A 19,256-nucleotide genomic window follows, 5' to 3' on the forward strand; every position below is an offset into this window, starting at 1 on the left:
CAAAGAATAATTTGAGTTCTTATAGTCAAGTTGAAAAACAATGACTGCCAAAGTTAAAAGAACCTCAGCTCAATTTGTTTCTTGCTGGTTTTATTGCTGCTTAAATTAATACTTTTTTTAGGTTTTTTAAGCTTTTCTTGGCAGTAGATTTACTTGTCTTGTAATGTAATCTTTGTTTTTAATTACAGGTCTGCAATTGAAGAGGGTAAAGGAATTTATAATAATATAAAAAATTTTGTTAGATTTCAACTGAGCACGTAAGTTTAAAAAGCTGACAGTATCAGATATTTCTTGTGAATGAACCAAAGCATGAAGCAAAGGCATAAATTCATGTTAATAATGTAAATTTCAAGTACAATGCTGATACATGGTGCTTTTAAATTTTCACTATTTTGTGTTTGGTGGCTTGTTTTGTTTTTAAAGGCACAGAAGATAGTGCAATAAATAGTGACATGTAAGTTTGTCACAGATCTTCCTGTTGAGATGTGTAAAGTCAGTTACTGAAGGGATAATGAGAAACAGCAGAGCTGCCTTTGGGTCCCTGTTTAAAGGAGAAGCTGGTAGTCAGTCCCTCCTTAACCAGTACATGTATTCAAAGGGAGGAAACCAGGGAATCAGGGGGTTAGTTTTTCTGAAATACATGTACTGGCTTGTGAAATGAGCTAACTATATAAAGCTGATTTTGTTTTCTTGCACATAAGGATTCATGTGCTAGCTACATAATGTGTATGCAAGACAAGAGGACAAGAGTTTATTAAGCCTTAGTTTCAAATTTTTTGTGAGCTTATCTTATTGGATCTGGACTCAGGGACATGTTTTTTCTCTTCGGCATGTCATTCATATACTTTTTTGAAGCTTTCATGACATTGCAGAGTGGTCAGAAGTTAAAAAAAAAACAAAAACAACCAAATCTAAAACTTCAAATAAAACAAACCCAAAAAAGCCCCACAAAAAAACCCAACCCAGAAACAACAAGTACTACCCAAAAAAACCTCCATAACAACACAAAATTCACAACAAAACCCAGAAAAGATCAATTTATTTACCTGCATAAATAGTTTTAAGAGGTGATACATACTTTCAGTCTTACCAAGTGTCCTGTCTAGTCTTACCAAGACTGGACTAGGAATCTGCTGCTGAAAAATAACTAATCACAGATGTTCTAAGGAAGTGTGCTTACCTATTTTTGATGAATCCCTTTGTTTTTATCCTGTCCCTCTTTGCAGGGAGAGCATAATAGGGTTCAGTACAGAGCTAAATTTGGAATTATTGTAAGCCTTACTTTCTTCTTCTTGGTTATGAAACCTCTTAATCTTGCACTGAGAGCAGTTAGTGCATACTTGTTTACAGAGGTTTCTAATGCCAAGCTTGCAGCCAGCTAATCTGTTTTTCAGCCTTGGGCCTGGCCTTCTCATCTTGCTAGTAATAAGGAGTGGTTGTAGGTATTTTAAGGGAGCTTGAGTAGTACCTTGCCTTGACTGATGAGGCAAACCAGGGACAGGTGCACAGAGTGAGTTTGTTTACATCAGGAATGGAAAAGCAGTTTATTTTTCAATACCATATTTCAAAATTCCACTTCTGGCACAAGAAAAAGTATAGGACTCAGTTCCCCATAAAAAATTCAATTAGGTGATGGTGAGTGATAATTCTGAAATGTTACCTAAAAGTTTGGGAGGTTTTAAAATGTAAATTTGCTATCTTTTTATTGCCAGAACAATGCTGTTTTAAATACTGGTTGTGTCAGAATGAGTATTTGAAAGGATTTCATGCTCTGCCTTTAAAGTTCTACTTAACATCAGTCATGATTCACACTGTCAAAATATGTATCTACTCTTAAATAATTGAAGTGTTGATTACAAAGCAGTTATCAGTGGATCTTCAGAAATGTTCAATGCTGACAGTTGTAAAAATGGATTCTTTCAACAGGAGTATAGCAGCACTGACTTTAATCTCACTGGCTACATTAATGAACTTTCCTAATCCTCTCAATGCCATGCAGATCTTATGGATCAATATTATTATGGATGGACCTCCAGCTCAAAGGTAAGTAATTACTCTTAATTCTGTTAGGTTCTGTAGTCCTTTTATTTCAGCAAGGGAAATGGTTGCTCACAAAGGAAACTGTGAAGTGTTAAACTTCAGTGAGATGTTTTAGAAATAGCAAACTTTCCTCTACAACTCCCTGAAAGGTGGATGTAGTCAGGTGAGGGTTGGTATCTTTCTCCAGACAGCAACTGACAGCATGAGAGGACACAGCCTTAAGCTGCACCAAGGGTTGGATATTAGGAAAACCTTTTTTTTATGGAAAGAATGATAAAGTACTGGAATTGTCTGCCCAGGGAGGTGGTGGAGTCACCATCCCTGGATGTGTTTAAGAAAAGATCAGATGTGGCACTCGCTGCCATGGTTTAGTTGAGTTGTCAGGGCATGGGTTGAACTTGATGATTTTGAAGGTCTCTTCCAATCCAGTGATTCTGTGTGAAATTTCTCTGTGAACTTCAATGTTTGCAGTATGTTTTTGTGTTTATTCTATTAAGTTTGCTTTCATGTCTACTTATATGGGGGCAGCAAGGATACCTAAAGATTCATGGATATGCCCATGAAACTTGCATGCAGGATTCTGGCTTCCCTCTGGGTTTTTCCTCTGACTCTCTACTGCAAGTAGATGGTGGAGTGAGAGTTAGTGAGGAAGTAGCATTAAGTCCTCTTTTTTTTCAACTCGGAAAATCTATTTCTTAAGTTAGAAGCAGTGAATTAATTTTATGATGATAAAAATGCAAAATGTTCTTTTAATTGTAAGCCTTGGGGTGGAGCCTGTGGATAAAGATATTATTCAAAAACCTCCAAGAAATCTGAAGGACAGCATTCTGACCAAAAACCTGATTGTTAAAATACTGGTTTCATCAATAATTATCGTCTGTGGAACACTGTTCGTCTTCTGGAGAGAGGTATGACAAAAGTGCAAAACTTAGAGCAGTAACAACCTAATTTAAAAGAAAGCCTTTTTATACCAGCAGTTGAAATTCAGAGTTAATATGAACTTAGTCGTGAGTTTTGGCCATGCTTATTTAATACTAGAATAGAGAGGAAGATTTTCAAAACAGTTGTTGAAAAGCGAAATACAGTTTTATTCTCCAGTCTCTATTTTAACGTAGACTTTTTCAGGTTCCAAATCTATTTTGGAAGCTTTGCTCATAGAAAGTAATTATGTAAATCTTCTAACCAGATTTTTGTTTTCCCTGTAGAGAAAATTGTGGGAACATTTGGTAGTGCATCATAGAATTCCTGCTGTTCCATGTGCTTTTATAAATACTGGTCAGGAGTCTTCATTTAATCATAGCTTGGAATTACAAATTTTTATAAACTACAAGTGTGTAATATTTGCCATATGATTTAATAAATTAGCTTGGGGTAAGCAAGTTACTTTTGCTTTTATTTCCTAACTAGTAAAACTTATTTTAGAATTATTGTAATAATTTTGTTTAATTTACTTTATTATGGAGGGTTTAAAGCATACTAAAGCCATTTCATTTTATTTTGTTGGCAGTTAAGAGACAATGTAATAACACCACGAGATACAACCATGACTTTCACCTGTTTTGTATTTTTTGATATGTTCAATGCTTTGAGTTCTAGATCTCAGGTATGTGATTCATATTGTCCATTGACACAGTATTAACACGATAATCAGAGTTTTCTTTGAGGGAAGATCTTGCTGTGTTTGTTTCAAGTGTTTTCCTGCAGATTTTCCTGCAGATTTACTTCACATCTGGTATTAAGCTCAGAGTTTCATGTGTTTATTAGGTAGGATTTCTTAAATTACAAATAAGTTGATTATTTAATTTGTTTAAACTGGTGGTGTCCTAACAAAGGCAAGAAAGTTGTGATTAAGAGGTGAAGTGTGATGGTCCTTTGTATTGCTGTGATTGTTTTTTCTCTTCCTGGAAATTCTATCAGTTCAGCAGCCTTACCAGAATGTGAAATTTCTTGAAAGCCTTAGCTTTTCTGTTTTGTAATCCTAAACCCATAGTCCAAGGGAAATTTCTGAAACTGTTACTTATTTTTTATCTGTGTATAATTTTTCATTTTAAGGGAACAAGTCTGAAATTTTGTGATAGTATAGATTACTACATTTACTGTAATTTGCAGTCTTATCTGTTATGGCATAGTGTAGGGGTAACGTTTTTCTGATGAACTGTACTTGTGGGATAGTGGGATCAATATACAGGTTGTTGACTATGAAGACAATACTTGTAATCTATTTACCAGGGAGAAAATGCAATTAGCCTATTCAAGAACTTGTTCTGGATTGTCTAAGAAGTCAAGAGTAATATTTTATATTTTTCTAAAAATTTGGATGAAAAGAAATCATATTTTCTTGTCTAGATAATTAAGATTACATGTACCTTGTAACATATTATTATTTTTACAGACAAAATCTGTGTTTGAGATTGGACTTTGCAGTAACAAAATGTTCTGCTATGCTGTCCTTGGATCTATAATGGGGCAGTTATTGGTCATTTACTTTCCTCCACTTCAGAAGGTTTTCCAAACAGAGAGCCTGAGTGTCTTGGGTAAGAACAGTTCCCTTTTCAAAACTGTGCATTAAGGATTAATTTATAAATGTGGTGGGTAGTGGTTCTGTAAGAGCATTTTCTGGTGTTTGCATACAACAGGATTGTAATAAGGAATGAAATAAGCCTGATGATGCTTTTTGTTTTGTGGGTAGGGTTTTTGGGGGATTTTGTTTGTTTTATTGATTTGTTTTTGACTTTTTGAATCATTCTAGATGTTTTCTTTGGGAACCATTATTTAAATGCATATGGTACATAATTGACCAGTGTGTTCTTAAATTTTTATAAAGGTGTTTATTTATTTGGGAGTTTTTAATATAATTTTTGTTGCAGGCAAAATTATTGACTTTGTAGGTTTCTGAGCATTGTTAATTTAATTAGTTCATAACTTTTTTCTTTAAATATAAACATCTTATTTAGAAATCCTGATCCTTTAATATTGATTGGATTGTCATAGGGTAAATAAACAGGAGGAGTTTAAAAAGCTATAGATACATAATTCTGTTGGCCTCATTAAGACTTAGATTTATTACTTCTGTAGTTTTCTGGAGTTAAGTGATTGTAACGAAATACATGTATTTATTGTAGCACAATTTCTGATGTTATTAATATTATTTTTCAGAATTTAATTATATTGTATTTACTGTAGCACAATTTCTGATGTTATTAATACTATTTTTCAGAATTTAGTTAATTATATTGCTGAAAATGTTTATGAAATCCTTTAAAAGCTTTTAATATATTGTGCGTAGTTACGATTTGAGCATAAACCATGCATGTTAATCTTCTGCGCCTGCAAAAGTTTGAATCTTGCTTAATTTGTCCTGAACTTTGCCAATGATTTGGAGAAAATTTGAAAGTCTTGTCTCGTTCTCTTTTAAGTCTCCCCTCAGCCTTAAATAGCAATTTTAAAGAAGGCTAATTATCTCTTCCAGATTTACTGTTTCTTCTGGGACTCACTTCTTCTGTGTGCATAGTGACTGAGCTAATAAAGAAGTTTGAAAGAAGCAAGGAAAAGATCCAGAAACGTGGAAGTTCTTCTTCATCAACTTCGTCTTTTCTTGATGTATGATGCATATTGCATTCTTGTGTTTGAAAACTTAGTGATTGCTGTCTAAAGATGTTGGAGAAAGCAAAACACTATCTGGAGGATAAAAGAAATCCTGAGGGCTTTTGACAAGTCCTGTGTTTCACTGGCTAATGATGAACTTCATGTTTCAAGACTGTTTAGAATTTAACTTCCAGCTGTGGAAGTAACAAATGAAATTATGCAACTTTGGTAACATTTTTCCTCAAACATGAATTTACTTTTAAGATTGAATGGTATTGTGGGGGGGAGAGGGCAGGGGTTAATTTAAAGGAAGATCTAAGCCCAAGTCCCATTTTCTGCACTTAAAAGATATAACTGTGTAAAATCCTTCTCTTAGATATAAATATTTTAGTTTGTTTTTATTTAAAACATTGTACTATTCTACTTTTATGGTGATGGGACTTTGCTACTAATACAAGGATAAAAATATTTCAGAGGCATTCCACTGGGTTTAGAGTCTGTCACAAGAGTGCCATATTCTAGCTACTGTATTTATTTACTTTATCCTGCAATGTGTAAGCGGCTCAAGTACCTTGTGCTACAGTTTTTTTTGTATCCCAAGTTTGGTTTTTTTTTGCACAGGATGTGACCGCTATCGGATCACTGTTTTTCTTTTCTTTTTCTGTGATTGAAAAGCCTATACTGCAATTTTAAGTAAATGTTTGCTTTTCTTATAAGTGTGTTGTCTCTTTGTTTTAAAAGAAGCTGGCATTTACATGAAGTGAATGAGCTTGTTCTGATGTGATTGCAGGTAAAGGCTTTGTTTCATGCCTTATTCCATATTGACTTTAGCTTATGACTGTGAGATCACTTGAGTAATTTATAAGACAGTAATTATGGGAATTATTTGTGTGTACCGAATTAGAAAATTCTCACTGGGCAAAAAAAACCCATCCCTCTTTCAAAGAAGCTTAATTTTCCTTCCTTCTTCCTATTAATAAAAAAAAAAAACATTTTCCTGGTAGGGTAACTTTGAATTTTAACCCACAGAATTACTTTTAGAGCTAGAAAAACATTATCATAGATTTATTTTGACATTGTAAAATTATTTTTAATATATTACAGTGTCTGAATACTCTAATATTCACTAATTGGAAATAGTGCTTTTTCTCAAAATAGTCTTGCTCTGTTGTCATCACTCATCATCCTTTCAGGAAATGCAAGGAACTATCACCTAAAGCATCTTGAAAAGAGGATGTCTGAAGATCGCTAGGGGAAGTCAAAGACAAAGTGGTATCTCTTTCTCTTATAAACTTGTGCATGTGCATCTCTCCTCAGTGTAGCCTGAAAATGTGACAGTGGCATTGGCTCTGGCCCATGCTGTCACAGTGAGGAGGAATTGTCATGAACAGACACTGGGATATTTCTGCACTTGCCATTGCGAGTTGCCCCACATGCCATGTTTGAAAGCACAGTATGAATTTCCCTGTTAATGTTACTGGAATTGTAATTCTTCCTTTTGCCTGTAGGATTCCTAGATTTCCCCTTTGCCAGGAAAAGGGGCTGCAGACAGGGCATGAATGCACATTCAGTCTGCTTTATAGAAGCAGTTCATCCATGGCTCCTCCTGACCCTCAATATGCCCATAATCCCTGGACTACCAATGTGCTGGAGATGTGATTGTGTAAAGACAAAGATCCTGTAGCACTTGGCCCTCATCTCTTCCTGGGCTTGTTATCACTGAGCTGGAAAGGCCTGAAAAACTTGACCTCTTAGAGAAATGCTCTCGTGTCTTCAAGTAAAAGCTTCTTACTTGCAGCAGTTCGGCCTTCCAGAAGTTGGACAAATTTGACAGTTGTTGAACAATTACTGTCTTTGGCAAGTGGGGCTGTAGCTGTTCAATATTGTAGTATGTTCAGTATTTCAACAGAATTTCAGAACACTTCATTAATAAAATCCTTATTATTCATTAATAAAGACAGATAGTAAAAGCTGATAGTGCATGCTGACAAAGAATCTTGAAGAAACTTTGATTTTGTGAAGGGACACAGCTATAGCTTTCACATAATAAGTCTTAACCTGTGGTTGATATTCTTCTATGGGATTTGACTGTTTTGTGCTCTGCTTTTTGTCTTGGAGTCCCAGAAATCTAGGTAAGTACAGATGAACGCTGGATTGTTGTCTTAGCTTGGAATGTCATTACTGAGTCTTTAAACAAATATTACCGAGTGCCCCTTTCCCATTACAAGTCACACTTTCTGACTAAGGATGTCATTCTAAATAAAATTTCAGTCTATTAAGGACAATTTTGCCTTATTGCAGGGTAGGCTTAGTTGAATGTAGTTCACTTAAATTTGCTAGAAGTTTTGGTGCTGTGTTTTCCAATGGAAGGCAAAATACTAACAAATAATAAATCTTGTTCAATGTCATTATATATAAAACATGCCTGGACTGAATTCCATTGCCATTATTTTGGCTCCTCTTGTGATTCACTACCACTTTACAGCAGGTTTGAGAGATTTTTTTTTTTTCTCCAGAGTAGTTGACTCAATAGTGGGAACTTTCCATAAAAAGAGGCATTTCTTATGGGATAGAAATAAGCAACAACCGAGGAATTTACCTGCTTCTACTGAAGCATGGAATAAAGAATTTTGGTTTTAATAAGTAAAGGCCCTTTATTTTTTAAATTTCCTACAAAGAAGATGGAAGTCCTATAATGAGTCAAAAAGGAAAACTGTAGTACTTTAAATTCTTCATGGTAATCCTAGAATCAGTAATTACTTTTTTCAGCCTACAGGACTGGGTTTTGCAATGAGTGTGTATCATTTCATTAGCAATAAAGAACAGCCGAGTTCTGCATTGAGAACATATTTCCACTACAGTAATTAGCTGAATCAGCTTTCCCAAGGGTATTCTCAAAATGCCATGTGGTCATAGCAATGTTTTTATCCCGAAGAGGAATATTTGACTTGATTTTAGTTTTCTGAATTATCTAATTGAAAATATGACTTCTTATAAAGTCTCAAGAATTTTTACGACCTCCAGCAGTTTTCTGATGTGGGATTTAGAGTAAATGAAGAGCTCTCTTCTCACCAGCACTAAGGAAGTGGACTCAAATACCTGTGTTTTTATATTTAAGACTTATTATGCATGTGACTATTTCTGATGATTAAAAATTAGGGAATTACAAGCTTGCTAAAATAAAACATATGGGCTCATAATGGAGAAGAGGATGATTTGAACAATTAAGAATTTCAGTTTTACTTAGTAAAATCAGTCACTGCAACTGCTTTCAACTTTTAAGTAAAAGTCATCTGATGGAAATGTGATGCTGTAGGATGCTGTACACAGAAACCTACAGAGAAATGGGTTCTGGTGTGTAGATGTACGTGCCATCTGCTGGTAGTACAGTAAGTAGCAGCTTTTGTAATGGAAAAAGTTAGATCTTGCTAGGACAGGCTGTATCTCAAAACTAGTTTTCTCTTTAATGTAACATAGCTCTGTTCTTTTCTCATTGACTGTTATTTGGGCAGTATCAGCACTCAGCTGTACAGTACAGGAGATCTTTCCTCTAAACCCTAAGATATGGTGAGTAACTTCCATGGGAACAGAGGTAATATGGAGCATAAGCAGGACTAAAAACTTGAGCACACAATGCAGGAATCAAGTTTTGAATTCTCTAAGTTATGGGCAAACCTTTGATGATGAGAGGTGAAAGTAATGATTTTCCTATATGCAAGAAAAGATATGTGGATTCTTGAGAAGAAAAAACGCAATGTAACTAAATTTTACATAGGGAAAACCAGTAGTTTAATATGGAAAGTATTTATATAAATTGACTAATTATGCTGGAAAGTTTGCTAATGCAAAGCACTGAGAAACAGATGATGTAGGATTTAAAAAAAAAAATTATAGATTGTTTTTCAGCACTACTATGTTGATAGCAAGGTTTATCAAGTAATTAGTGTACACAGGGAAGTCAGAACAGATCTGGTTTTTAATCCAACCATTGTAGAAAGAATAGAGTGACAACAGCTTAATAGCAGAGGATTGTACACAATCACTGTGACAACTACTGAGAATTAGCAAACCTGTAGAAACTTGCTCCCATGTGACAGCTTTGTGTGTGCATGTAACTAACACATCACAGGGGGAAGGGGGAGAAATAAAATCTGAAGTTTTTCCCTGAGTATTGACAGAATCTCTAATACTGCAAGCACAACTTACTCAGTTGTCACTGAGCAAAGCTACCTCTCCCTGCAAGTAAAAATACTCCAACAGTAATGACTGATTTTATAATAATTTTAAAACTGTCAATTTCCATTTTAATCTCAACTTTTAGACTGTGACCACTGTGTTCCTCAAACACAAACTTTAAAGTTAGATGTTTTGTAAATGAAGTGTTCAGGGAAATGAGACAGAGCCAACTATAAATGTTCAGGAACATAATTCCTCTAAAATAGTCCTACTTTGAAATGCTAAACAACTTTGCTCTAATTTTTAATTAGACTGATACCCTTAAAGAAAAACACCACAACTTTTAGACAGCATTTCTTTTATACAAATGTAAGTTACAAAAATATAAATAAAAAATCACCTGAAGCAAGGTTTTTTGGTAAAGATTGAATCAAGAACTCGTGTGAAAACAGCTGAACAAGTTCCAATACAGTCCAATATTTTAATGCTACTTCTTTCACCAGTAAGGCATTAGAAGTTATTCCAAGAATAGTGCTTTCAGTCATCCACTTCCAGTGCTGCAAACCTATTAACATTGCATAAATGCTGAGTTTCTGCACATCTGGTGGCTGTTTTTTTCTTGCTAGATGTTTTCCTCTTCTTGCAGGACTTTGATCTGGTCTTGGTCATCTTCTGAAAGAAGTCTGGAGAGACCACTGACTCCACTGTATTTAACAAAACCAGATAAATCTGAGCCATTTTTGGAGATAACATAAATAGATTTTCCACTGAAGCTGCTGATTTAAGCTCTTGATACAGTCTGTGCACAAGGGTCCCAGTGTAAAGCCTGCTCAAAAGAAGGAGAGGACCTGCATTTAGAATTAAACCTCAACAGAACAGGTACAGAAACATGTTACTTGATGACAACATTCAGTATCCAACAGTCAACTCCTATGCTAAGTGTATTTTCCTTTATAAAAGTGCTTTTTCTTTACAATTCCTGTAAAGAAGGGAGTTTTGCTGTAAGTACTGGCCAAAGGAGTTTGACAAAGAAAATGACACCTGTTAACACATTCCTTCCATCAGGGGCTTGTGTGGAAAGCAAATCTCTGGAACAACCTTACCTACTTAGGTCTGGCTCAGAGAGAGGAGTACCAAGTAGCTGGTTGAGATACAATCCCATCTGAAGACAGCACTGCCACTGGCAAAAATTGTGTGCAGCATCTAAATCAAAGTCGTTATTTTGCAATTTCTTTTCCTTCCATTTTAGAAATTCGCTATATGCAACACTGTCATCTTCAGCAGGTAGAACTGTGGGATCTAGGTTGTAAATGAAAAAATAACTTGGAAATCAATGTTCTGCTAGGAACAGTACAAAAGGTATCTGCAATGTATAGAGTAACGTCTTCTCCCTGGTTCTACCTGAAAGGATGGTGTAGCCCAGGTGGCGTGGTCTCTTCCCCCAGGTAACAACTGATAGGGCAAGGAGAAATGGCCTTAAGTTGCACCAGGGGAGGTTTAGGTTGGATATTTAGGAGGATTTTCTTCACAGAAAGAGTGATTAGACACTGGCATGGGCTGTCCAAGGAGGTGACAGAGTCACCATCCCTGGAGGTGTTTAAGGAAAGACTGGATGTGGCACTCAGTGCCATGGTCTGGTTAACAGGGTGGTTTTTTGCTCAGTCATGGGTTAGACTCCATGGTCTCAGAGGTCTTTTCCAACCTAACTGATTCTGTGTCATCAAATCCAAACAAGCTTTCCATCTCACTACAACCCACTTGGAAACTCTGTCAGTCTGGTTTCTATAAACCAGAACTTAAAGAGGCTGTATAATCCCTGGCATGCATCATCTTTGACATCAACTGAAGGACTCCTGGAGGAAATGAGGACTCTTGGAGGAAATGTCCATAACCCTAACAAGTGCACATATTACTGAAGCAATTTCTATGATTATTTAATACTTTCAAATTTGCAATTCATAGGCAGAAAAAGTGTGCCTGGGCAACTTAGCATTTTTAAGTACAAATGTTTTTAGAAAAACACATAAGCAAAAAAAATATTGGAATGCTCCAATAGTAGTTTTTTGATGCCTGAGTACATTACGCATATTTTTTGTAACTTTTATACCTGAATTAATATTTTGATCCTAAATAAAGTACTTAGGAATGCAAATTAATGTTTTACAATGTGGTAAAGCACTGTTTTACCTATATAAAATGTTAAATTGATGGTTAGCACTTTTTCTTTGTGCATATCAATGCATAGTGTGACACCTCAGGATATAGTGTAAATCAAGGCTAACTCCTCTAAATTTGGACAACTCCCTGTAACTATGGAAAAATGAATTATGGTCTGGATTTCTGTAGTAGTTGAACACCTAAAACTGTGTTCTCCAAAGAATACAGACATACCTGGATCATCAGTTATCCTCTGCAGTTCTTCAGAAACTATCATTAGAAGCAGAGCCTTTAACTGGTTCAGCTTAACTTTTGGTTCTGAACAACGTATCCAGTAACATGTTACAGCAACAGGGAGTTGTAAGTGACTTGGGACAGGTTCTAGGAAACTCATTTTCACTCCCAGAGTCTCCAGCAAAAGCATCTGACGGCAGGAAACAGGCACCTGAAAATACATTTAAAAATTGGAGGTAAGACACTTGATCTCTTGTGAGCAATTTCTAAAAGGCCAATAAGTTCCTGGTTAAATCAGTTATTGCTTTAGGTTTTTGATAAAAAAAATATCTAAGTTTCATAGATATTCTGAACAGGAAATATTTTTTAAAATACTACTTAAGACTTTAAAAATGACACAGTTAAATGTCAGGTAGAAAGATAACAGTAACTGGTAAATAATTAATTCCTACCACCTGTTCCCTTTTTGCTGAGCCATTTAATTCCCAGAAAGTGGTGTTATAAGCTTTGTCCATAACTTCACACATGCAGAATTGCAGCAGGCTGTTCAGCTGCAATCTGAGTGCTTTGTAAACCTTGATTAGGATTGTTTTGCCTACTCTTAGGCAGACATTCAACTACGGTTGAAGTAAAGTGTCATTACTCTCTCTTAACACGAAACTTGATTTTTCAAGTTCTTAAGCGTGTATTGCTTAAAAGGTGTGTGCCAACAACCTATGTAAAGTAATCATAGCTACCCGTAGTATTTAGTGGGTGTAGCAGTGGTAGACGTGGTTCCTTTACAAAGGAGCCACCAGCAAGTGATAAAAACATTCAGCACTGCCCACACACAGAGATGTGTTAACAGTCAATGTGAACGCTAGAATAGATAGAGCACATGTGCCTTAAAAATGCAGAATTAAAACACATGGATTGTATTTCTGGACGCTGCAGAAATGTCTGTATACAAAACCTCAGTTATGCAACTTCAAGAACGGGAGATTACTTCCCATTATGGCAAGTTACAGAAGTGCTACAATGGTGACTGGAACTAACCTAGTACAACTTTCCTGTGGTTTTCAGGTGTTTTTCAGGTGCTGTTCTGCTCTGGCAAGCGTCAGACCCATGCTAGCAGGAGCATACTTGGGACAGGTAGGACTGCTGGCCAGCTGCAACATTCACACTTGAAATGACTTCTAGTTAAAAAGGCACGAGTCAGATTTTGTTTCAGAACACTGTTCTGAAACATTTCACACCTTGATCAAATATAAATTAGGTTTTGTTGTGTTAAAATTGGACTTTCCTAAACTACATGAAACCAAATTCCTTCCCAGAAAGCGCAAATATTAGTGTAACAAAATACACAGGATGAAATAAGGACTTCCAATGGAAAATGCAGGGAGTATTGCATTTACACACACAGTACAAGTTCTCATATAATTTGTCTTGGTACACTTGGAGGGGGGCAGGAAGGAAAGGAGATGAAGACAACCTGATGTAGCTTCTTAAATATCACAGATACTTCTGTGTTAAGTAGTTATTTACTGAGGTTCCCTAGTTCAGACATCATATTTAATGGGCAGATGGAAAACGTGAATCCCAACTGTTTTTGTGTCACTCGTGAAACACTGTTAACTATGATCTGTTGTGACAACCATTTACCTCCATTAACTTGTCCAAAGGAAAACGATCATCACAAAAATCTGGGGGTAGGCTTGCCGCTTGAACAAATGTTTTTTTAAGTGTCTTTTGGCATCTGTCAAACTCACAAACAAGGGGCAGCTCGTTGGTCTGCTTACTTGGAGAAGCATCTTCAGTACTGTGAGATACTCTCAGAAGCAGTCCATAGATAACTTGTCGGATGGGCAAAGCTGTGCTATGAGCACTGGGTCTCTGCATGTTCTCCACCTGAACGCGGAGGAAGGTACTTCTAAGTATCAGGGCATTGATGATGAATGGGGCCAGCTTACCTTTCGCCAAAGCATCAAATACCCACTGTGGTACGTCTGCTTTCCTGGCAGCCTCGCACGCATAGCTCCCATTCTGAAAGAAATCTTCAAGATTGACGTCAGACGGCGCGTAATCCTCCATTGAAGCGCACAGAAGCTCCCGTATTTCTTCCCTCTGGTGTTTCTTGAGGTATTTCAGCACGCTGTCCACGGCCTCGGCGGGCTCCGCAAACTGCGCCAGCCAGCTCAGCAGTCCCTGGAGGCGGAGGTGCTTGCCGCCCCTGCCCGCCGCGCAGCCCCGCGGCAGGCACACCTTGCTGAAGAACGCCTCCAGCGCTTGCAGCTCGACGAAGTCGTTGCCGTGCATGACGGCGAAGAGCGGGAGCAGCGCCTTGCTGAGGCGCCCGAAGTGCCCGCAGAAGCGCTCGGCGGAGAAGCAGCGCGCGGGCACGTAGCATCCCTGCGGCGCGGCGGCGGCGCGCACGCTCTGCCACTGGAAGTGGGACAGCGGGCAGTAGCCGCCCGCCAGGTCGAACACGAAGAAGTCGCTGTCGAGGGACAGCACGGGGCAGCCCCAGCGGTTGGCCAGCCCGGCGATCTCCCGGTCGGCCTCGGCGAAGCACTGCACGAAGGGCACGCCGAGCCGGCCCAGCGCCTGCATGAAGACCTCGCGGGTCAGCAGCGGCGCCAGGCAGCCGCCGGCGCCGCGGGACAGCCGGTGGGCCGCCCGCAGCTGCTCGGCGGCGCGGCTCCGCAGCGTGGGCAGCTTCCTGTCCTCGGCGCCGCGCCCGCCGTCCAGCACCACGAAGGGCGCGACGCCGCAGGCCCGCAGGACGCCGAAGAAGTCGCGCACGGCCGCGGCGAAGGCGCCGTAGTCGCCGCCGCGTCGGAAGTCGGCGTCGGGGGCGAAGCAGAGGCGGTGGTAGAGGCTGCTGCCGTCGATGACCAGCTTGGTGTCCCGCAGCCGCAGCTCGGTGAAGAACACCCCGCGCTCCTCCACGAAGCCGGTGAGCCCCGGGACGCCCATGGCGCCGGAAGCAGTGCCGGCGGTGACACGTGCAGCCCTCCCATCCCGGATCCGCTTCCTCCCGCTCCTCCCGCCCGCCGCAGCTCGGGCGCGCGCGCCGTCTCCTGGCGACGGGGCCGCCAAGAGACCGAGTCCTGCGCGGCCCGGGCCGGGAGCGCCGCGGGGCCGGGAGCGCCGCGGGGCCGGGAGCGCCGCGGGGCCGGGAGCGCCGCGGGGCCGGGAGCGCCGCGGGGCCGGGAGCGCCGCGGGGCCGGGGGCGCCGCGGGGCCGGGAGCGCCGCGGGCGCTGCCGTGTGCCCGCGCCCGGCCAGCCCCAGGGCACACGCGGCCCCCCCGGCACCGCGGCCCCGCCGCCGGGACGGGCGCCGCAGCGGCAGGAAGCGGCGCGGCACCGCCGGCTCCCGGGGAGTCCCGCCTGTCCCGGAGGGGTGAGGAACGGGGACGCCGCCCTCGCCCCTTGCCTTGCGGGAATGTGGGTGCTGCCTTGTGTTTTGAGCCTTACACGGTCTTGAAACAATGTAATAGCATCCCTGTGGTTATGCTAGGGGATCCCGGCTTCGATAGGCGAGTACATATGACCCCGTCTTACCATCACCGTGGAGCTCCTCTGCTACCAGCACTAATAATAAAATTTAGTTATCATTTCTCTAGGAACAGTAAAAAACTGAGCTAAGTGAGATGATGTCACTTTAGCCTTGGGTAAGTTTATTAAGATGTTGAAAAGAAAAGAATAATTGAGCCAGTGTTAGAAAGGGTTTGTTTTTTTTTCTTCCCATGAAGGAAAAAACAAGGAAAAAGATTTTTTTTTTTTAAATTTTAAAAACATCTAAAGAGCAGGCCAGTGAAGTCATCAGTTGGAAAAAAAATCAAGGTAGTGAATACTGAAGATATTTAGAGCTAAAGACTTTAGAATTTGTGCTGCAGGGGATGGAGAGTGGCAAGTGTTAATGTAACACAATGGTTCTTAAGGAATAAAAAGAAAACCCAATAAAATTGGAAAATGGCCTTGATTGGCAAAGAAGGGATTATCTTGGAAGTAGAAAATGTCAGAGTATCTTAGCTGTTGCTAAAGAAACCTGAAGGTTATTCTTACAGAAACTAAGAAAGGTCAGGGAAGAAGCTGAGATGGTTTGCACTCAGCATGTGTAGGTGGAACTATGAAACCCTAACCAGCGTCTTTCCTTTAGTTTGCAGCACAAAAAGGAAGATTTAACTCTAGCTAGGGAAGAAAATACTAAAAAACAGTGATCCATACAATGTAAATGCATTAGTTTGGTCAGCATCAGCAGGCCAGCAGGCTCCCTGGCTCTGGGATGGGACTTGGGAATGGTGGATAGGACAAAGGAAGCTCCTTTGATATATGGATATAAAGATACTGGATAGGGTATACTGAGGTTTTTTGGTTTTGGGGTTTTTTTTTTTAGGAAAAGAGAGCTAGAGACTTGATTCCTTTGTACTATCTCTAGTTGTTCTGAACTTTAATAAAGCAAGTGATGTTGCTGCTTGGGAAATACCTGCTTAGTGGGAGGTGGACACTGGTAGGAAAGGAACAGAAGGAGGGTTGGGCTAAAGGTTTGAGTGAGGTAGGAGGGGCTGTGGTTCATATACTTCTTGAAGAATCCATCAGTCTTATGGCTAAGTCAATCTTTAAGGTCTGGCACTTCAAAGGCATTTCTTTCAGATGCAGTGATCATCAATCCACCTCTTTTCTGCCATTAAAATGCACCTGTGATGCCCCAATGGCAATCACTGGCCCCTGCCTTCTAACACTCCAGCAGTAGATGCTAAAGCATTTCACGAAGTTACATGATAATTATTACTGTTATTATATAGGGAGAGAACTTGAAGCATAGAGACTAAAAGGTGTGAGGCATTATTAGAAATAAAGCACAGAAGTTAAACTCAGTGAGCTGCTTGATCTTAAGCATGGTTTTGTGGTGTAAAGGATTGTCATACATTCCTAGGCCCAAGTAAGTATGAAAATTTGAAGGTGAGCTGTGTTAAGTGACTTCAGAAAGAAAAAAAAAAGTATAGATAGCTCAGCAGTTTTTCTAAGTGCAATTATTTCTAAAGGAATTTATGAAGGCATACATAACACAGCAATTATGAGAATATAACAGTAAATGAAAATTGCATAAACTTTCTAGAAGTGGCAATATAATATTTTATGGAGCTCATCTTTCTGCCCTCCCCTCCTCTACAACTCAGCATAATACATTTGAGCTCCTTCAGACAGATTTGGAGTTACAGAGGAATAATTTTCTAGCTGACGTTCCTTCCTTCATGTTGGCATTTCAAAATTTTTGTCAGCGTTGCTGAAAGAGAATAAAGTATTGGGAGTGCTGTAGTTTAAAAAACATGCAGGATTTGTATTATTAAGATGTCTTGTAGTAATTAAAGCTTATCTGTGTTTCATAATATGGTGACAGTGCAATGTCAGGCTTTTTGGTATGGTGTGACAGCAGCTCAGCAGATGGGTATGAAAATAGGTTCTTGTGCTTATACACACACACACACACACACACACACAATTTGTTGTTCCAAGACACAAATCTGTAGTCTTAATTTAGGCTCTACATTCATTTGGAAGAGAAGCCAGTGACTTGTAACCGAAAAGTTGTACAGCTTTCAGAATTAGGTGGTTTGCCTTTGCTTTTCCAAAATCTCCATGACGACAATGAAAATCTTGTTTATGTGCTTGCCTTGGCCTTGAAATGATGTGGTGAACAAGGCCAGTGTGGGCCTGCTGCTCTGCAGTGCTGATGGATGGTAACAATAGCAACATTGATCTTGCAAGACCTTTACTTGTTCCAAAGGATCTTCCAGCAAAATGATGCATGTAGCATTATATAAAGACAAAGTGATGAAAACAATATGGTTTAGTTATGTGCAGTAAAACACCTCTCCTTTTTCATTTGGAATGAGGAAGGCTGAGTAAACAAAATTACTCTAAGCTCATGTTGAGCTATTGAAAACCACAGAAATGCCTTTGCAGTCCTTATGTTTGCAGAATTGGGACCTCAGTTAGACAGGAATTCCCAACCAAAGCTAACTTGTTGGGAAGGTTGTAAAGGGGAGTCATGAAAGGGCACAGTGAAGGAGAAATGAATTTTAGGCAGAGTTGGGTTTTATAGGAAGTCTTGCAGATTTTCTGTGAAACTAATTTGCAGAAGATACTGGTAGTGAGTCACGGTGAAGCTGTGAGGTCAGCACAGGAACAGATGGTGAAATCTGAGGGTAAATGAAAGAGCAGAGAAAACAGAGATGGGAGAGAACTCAAGACTGGAGGTTATAGTTCAATATGTACAAAAATCTTGACATTAGCATCCTGAAATGCAGACATTTTTGGTGTCAGGTACTGTGGTGGTGTAAAGACAGGGGGTGAAGAAGAGTGCCATATCTAGGGGAACTGTGCTATCAGTTCAGTGAATTAATTTAAGGCTGATTTAGAGGAAGACTGACTATGTCACATCTACATCATCTGGAGTTTGTTTATCAAGTCTGCTGCCCACAGTTCAACAGCTAATGATTTCATTTAATTTGTGTTTGCTGCAAGCTGGGTACTGTAAACACTGCCACAGAATTAAATGAGAAGTTTAATAAGAATAATATATTGACAAATCAATATTTTTCTATTTCAAGTGATTTCTGTGAACATCCGTGGAAGAATAAAATTATTTGAAAGCTACATCCTTGAGAAATTGGTGGAGTTTTTGTTGCACAGAGAAATGCTGAAATTTCAAGGAACTGCTAAGCATGTCACTGTTGCCAGATTTAATTCTGCTTGCTCAGATGCTGTGATTGCAAGAAGATACACTATTCAGAGGAAACTTGGCAATGGAAGCTTTGGAAGTGTGTATTTGGTTAATGACAGAAAAGCAAAACAAGGAGAAGAACTGTAAGTAAACCCTTCAAATGCTTTACAGAAACATGTTTGGAACATATTTCTTGCATTGTAGGTATTTGTGTCTCATCTCTTAGTTTGATGTTATGTTGCAACCTTAACTGTCTAACTTTAGTGAGGATGTAAGGTAGAGGCAGACTTCTTTTGATAACACAAAATTGGATGCATTCAGGAATTGATTCTGTGTTACTGTAAAGACTCAGATT

The 19,256-nt window shown here is 39.3% G+C and overlaps 3 protein-coding genes across 24 annotated transcripts in view; 2 read left to right on the top strand and 1 right to left on the bottom strand.

The window, feature by feature from the left end:
• ATP2C1 (ATPase secretory pathway Ca2+ transporting 1) overlaps nt 1-6,336 on the top strand; it is a 61,722-nt gene extending 55,386 nt beyond the window's left edge. For all 10 annotated transcript variants that reach the window (XM_021543345.4, XM_085573257.1, XM_085573252.1 and 7 more), the window contains 6 exons: nt 189-257; nt 1,927-2,043; nt 2,801-2,948; nt 3,548-3,643; nt 4,433-4,574; nt 5,510-6,336. In XM_021543345.4, coding sequence (XP_021399020.1) covers nt 189-257; nt 1,927-2,043; nt 2,801-2,948; nt 3,548-3,643; nt 4,433-4,574; nt 5,510-5,646 — 709 coding nt within the window. In that variant the 3' untranslated portion in view covers nt 5,647-6,336. The remainder of the gene's footprint in view (nt 1-188; nt 258-1,926; nt 2,044-2,800; nt 2,949-3,547; nt 3,644-4,432; nt 4,575-5,509) is intronic.
• A 3,247-nt stretch (nt 6,337-9,583) lies between these two features.
• On the bottom strand, nt 9,584-15,247 carry ASTE1 (asteroid structure-specific endonuclease 1). Of its 2 annotated transcripts, XM_021543349.4 has the most exons (4): nt 13,834-15,243; nt 12,193-12,403; nt 10,905-11,100; nt 9,584-10,627 (listed from the first exon to the last, which is right to left on the bottom strand). In XM_021543349.4, the coding sequence occupies exons 1-4, from the start codon at nt 15,145-15,147 to the stop codon at nt 10,339-10,341; spliced, it is 2,010 nt and encodes a 669-aa protein (XP_021399024.2). In that variant the 5' UTR covers nt 15,148-15,243; the 3' UTR covers nt 9,584-10,338. The 2 variants fall into 2 exon arrangements, with proteins under 2 accessions (XP_021399024.2, XP_077643012.2); XM_077786886.2 differs by lacking the exon at nt 10,905-11,100 and having other exon boundaries at nt 13,834-15,247.
• The window catches only part of NEK11 (NIMA related kinase 11), a 121,358-nt gene continuing 117,093 nt past the window's right edge, over nt 14,992-19,256 (top strand). For 5 of the 12 annotated variants that reach the window (XM_085573260.1, XM_077786888.2, XM_085573259.1 and 2 more), the window contains exons 1-2: nt 14,996-15,127; nt 18,789-19,044. In XM_085573260.1, coding sequence (XP_085429386.1) covers nt 18,875-19,044 — 170 coding nt within the window. In that variant the 5' untranslated portion in view covers nt 14,996-15,127; nt 18,789-18,874. Of the gene's footprint in view, nt 15,128-15,435; nt 19,045-19,256 lie in introns of those variants that run through there. The other 7 variants (XM_085573265.1, XM_085573267.1, XM_021543355.4 and 4 more) reach the window with 7 other exon arrangements.

This window comes from Lonchura striata, chromosome 2 (assembly GCF_050655825.1).
Source record: "Lonchura striata isolate lonStrDom1 chromosome 2, ASM5065582v1, whole genome shotgun sequence".
Taxonomy (NCBI): Eukaryota; Metazoa; Chordata; class Aves; order Passeriformes; family Estrildidae; genus Lonchura; species Lonchura striata.

Coding starts and splice junctions, on each gene's coding strand:
- ASTE1 (XM_021543349.4), bottom strand. CDS start 15,147: ATGGGCGTCCCGGGGCTCACCGGCTTCGTGGAGGAGCGCGGGGTGTTC. Junction 12,404..13,833: donor CTTTGGACAAGTTAATGGAG/GTAAATGGTTGT, acceptor ATGTATTTTCAG/GTGCCTGTTTCCTGCCGTCA. Junction 11,101..12,192: donor GAGGATAACTGATGATCCAG/GTATGTCTGTAT, acceptor TTTACAACCTAG/ATCCCACAGTTCTACCTGCT.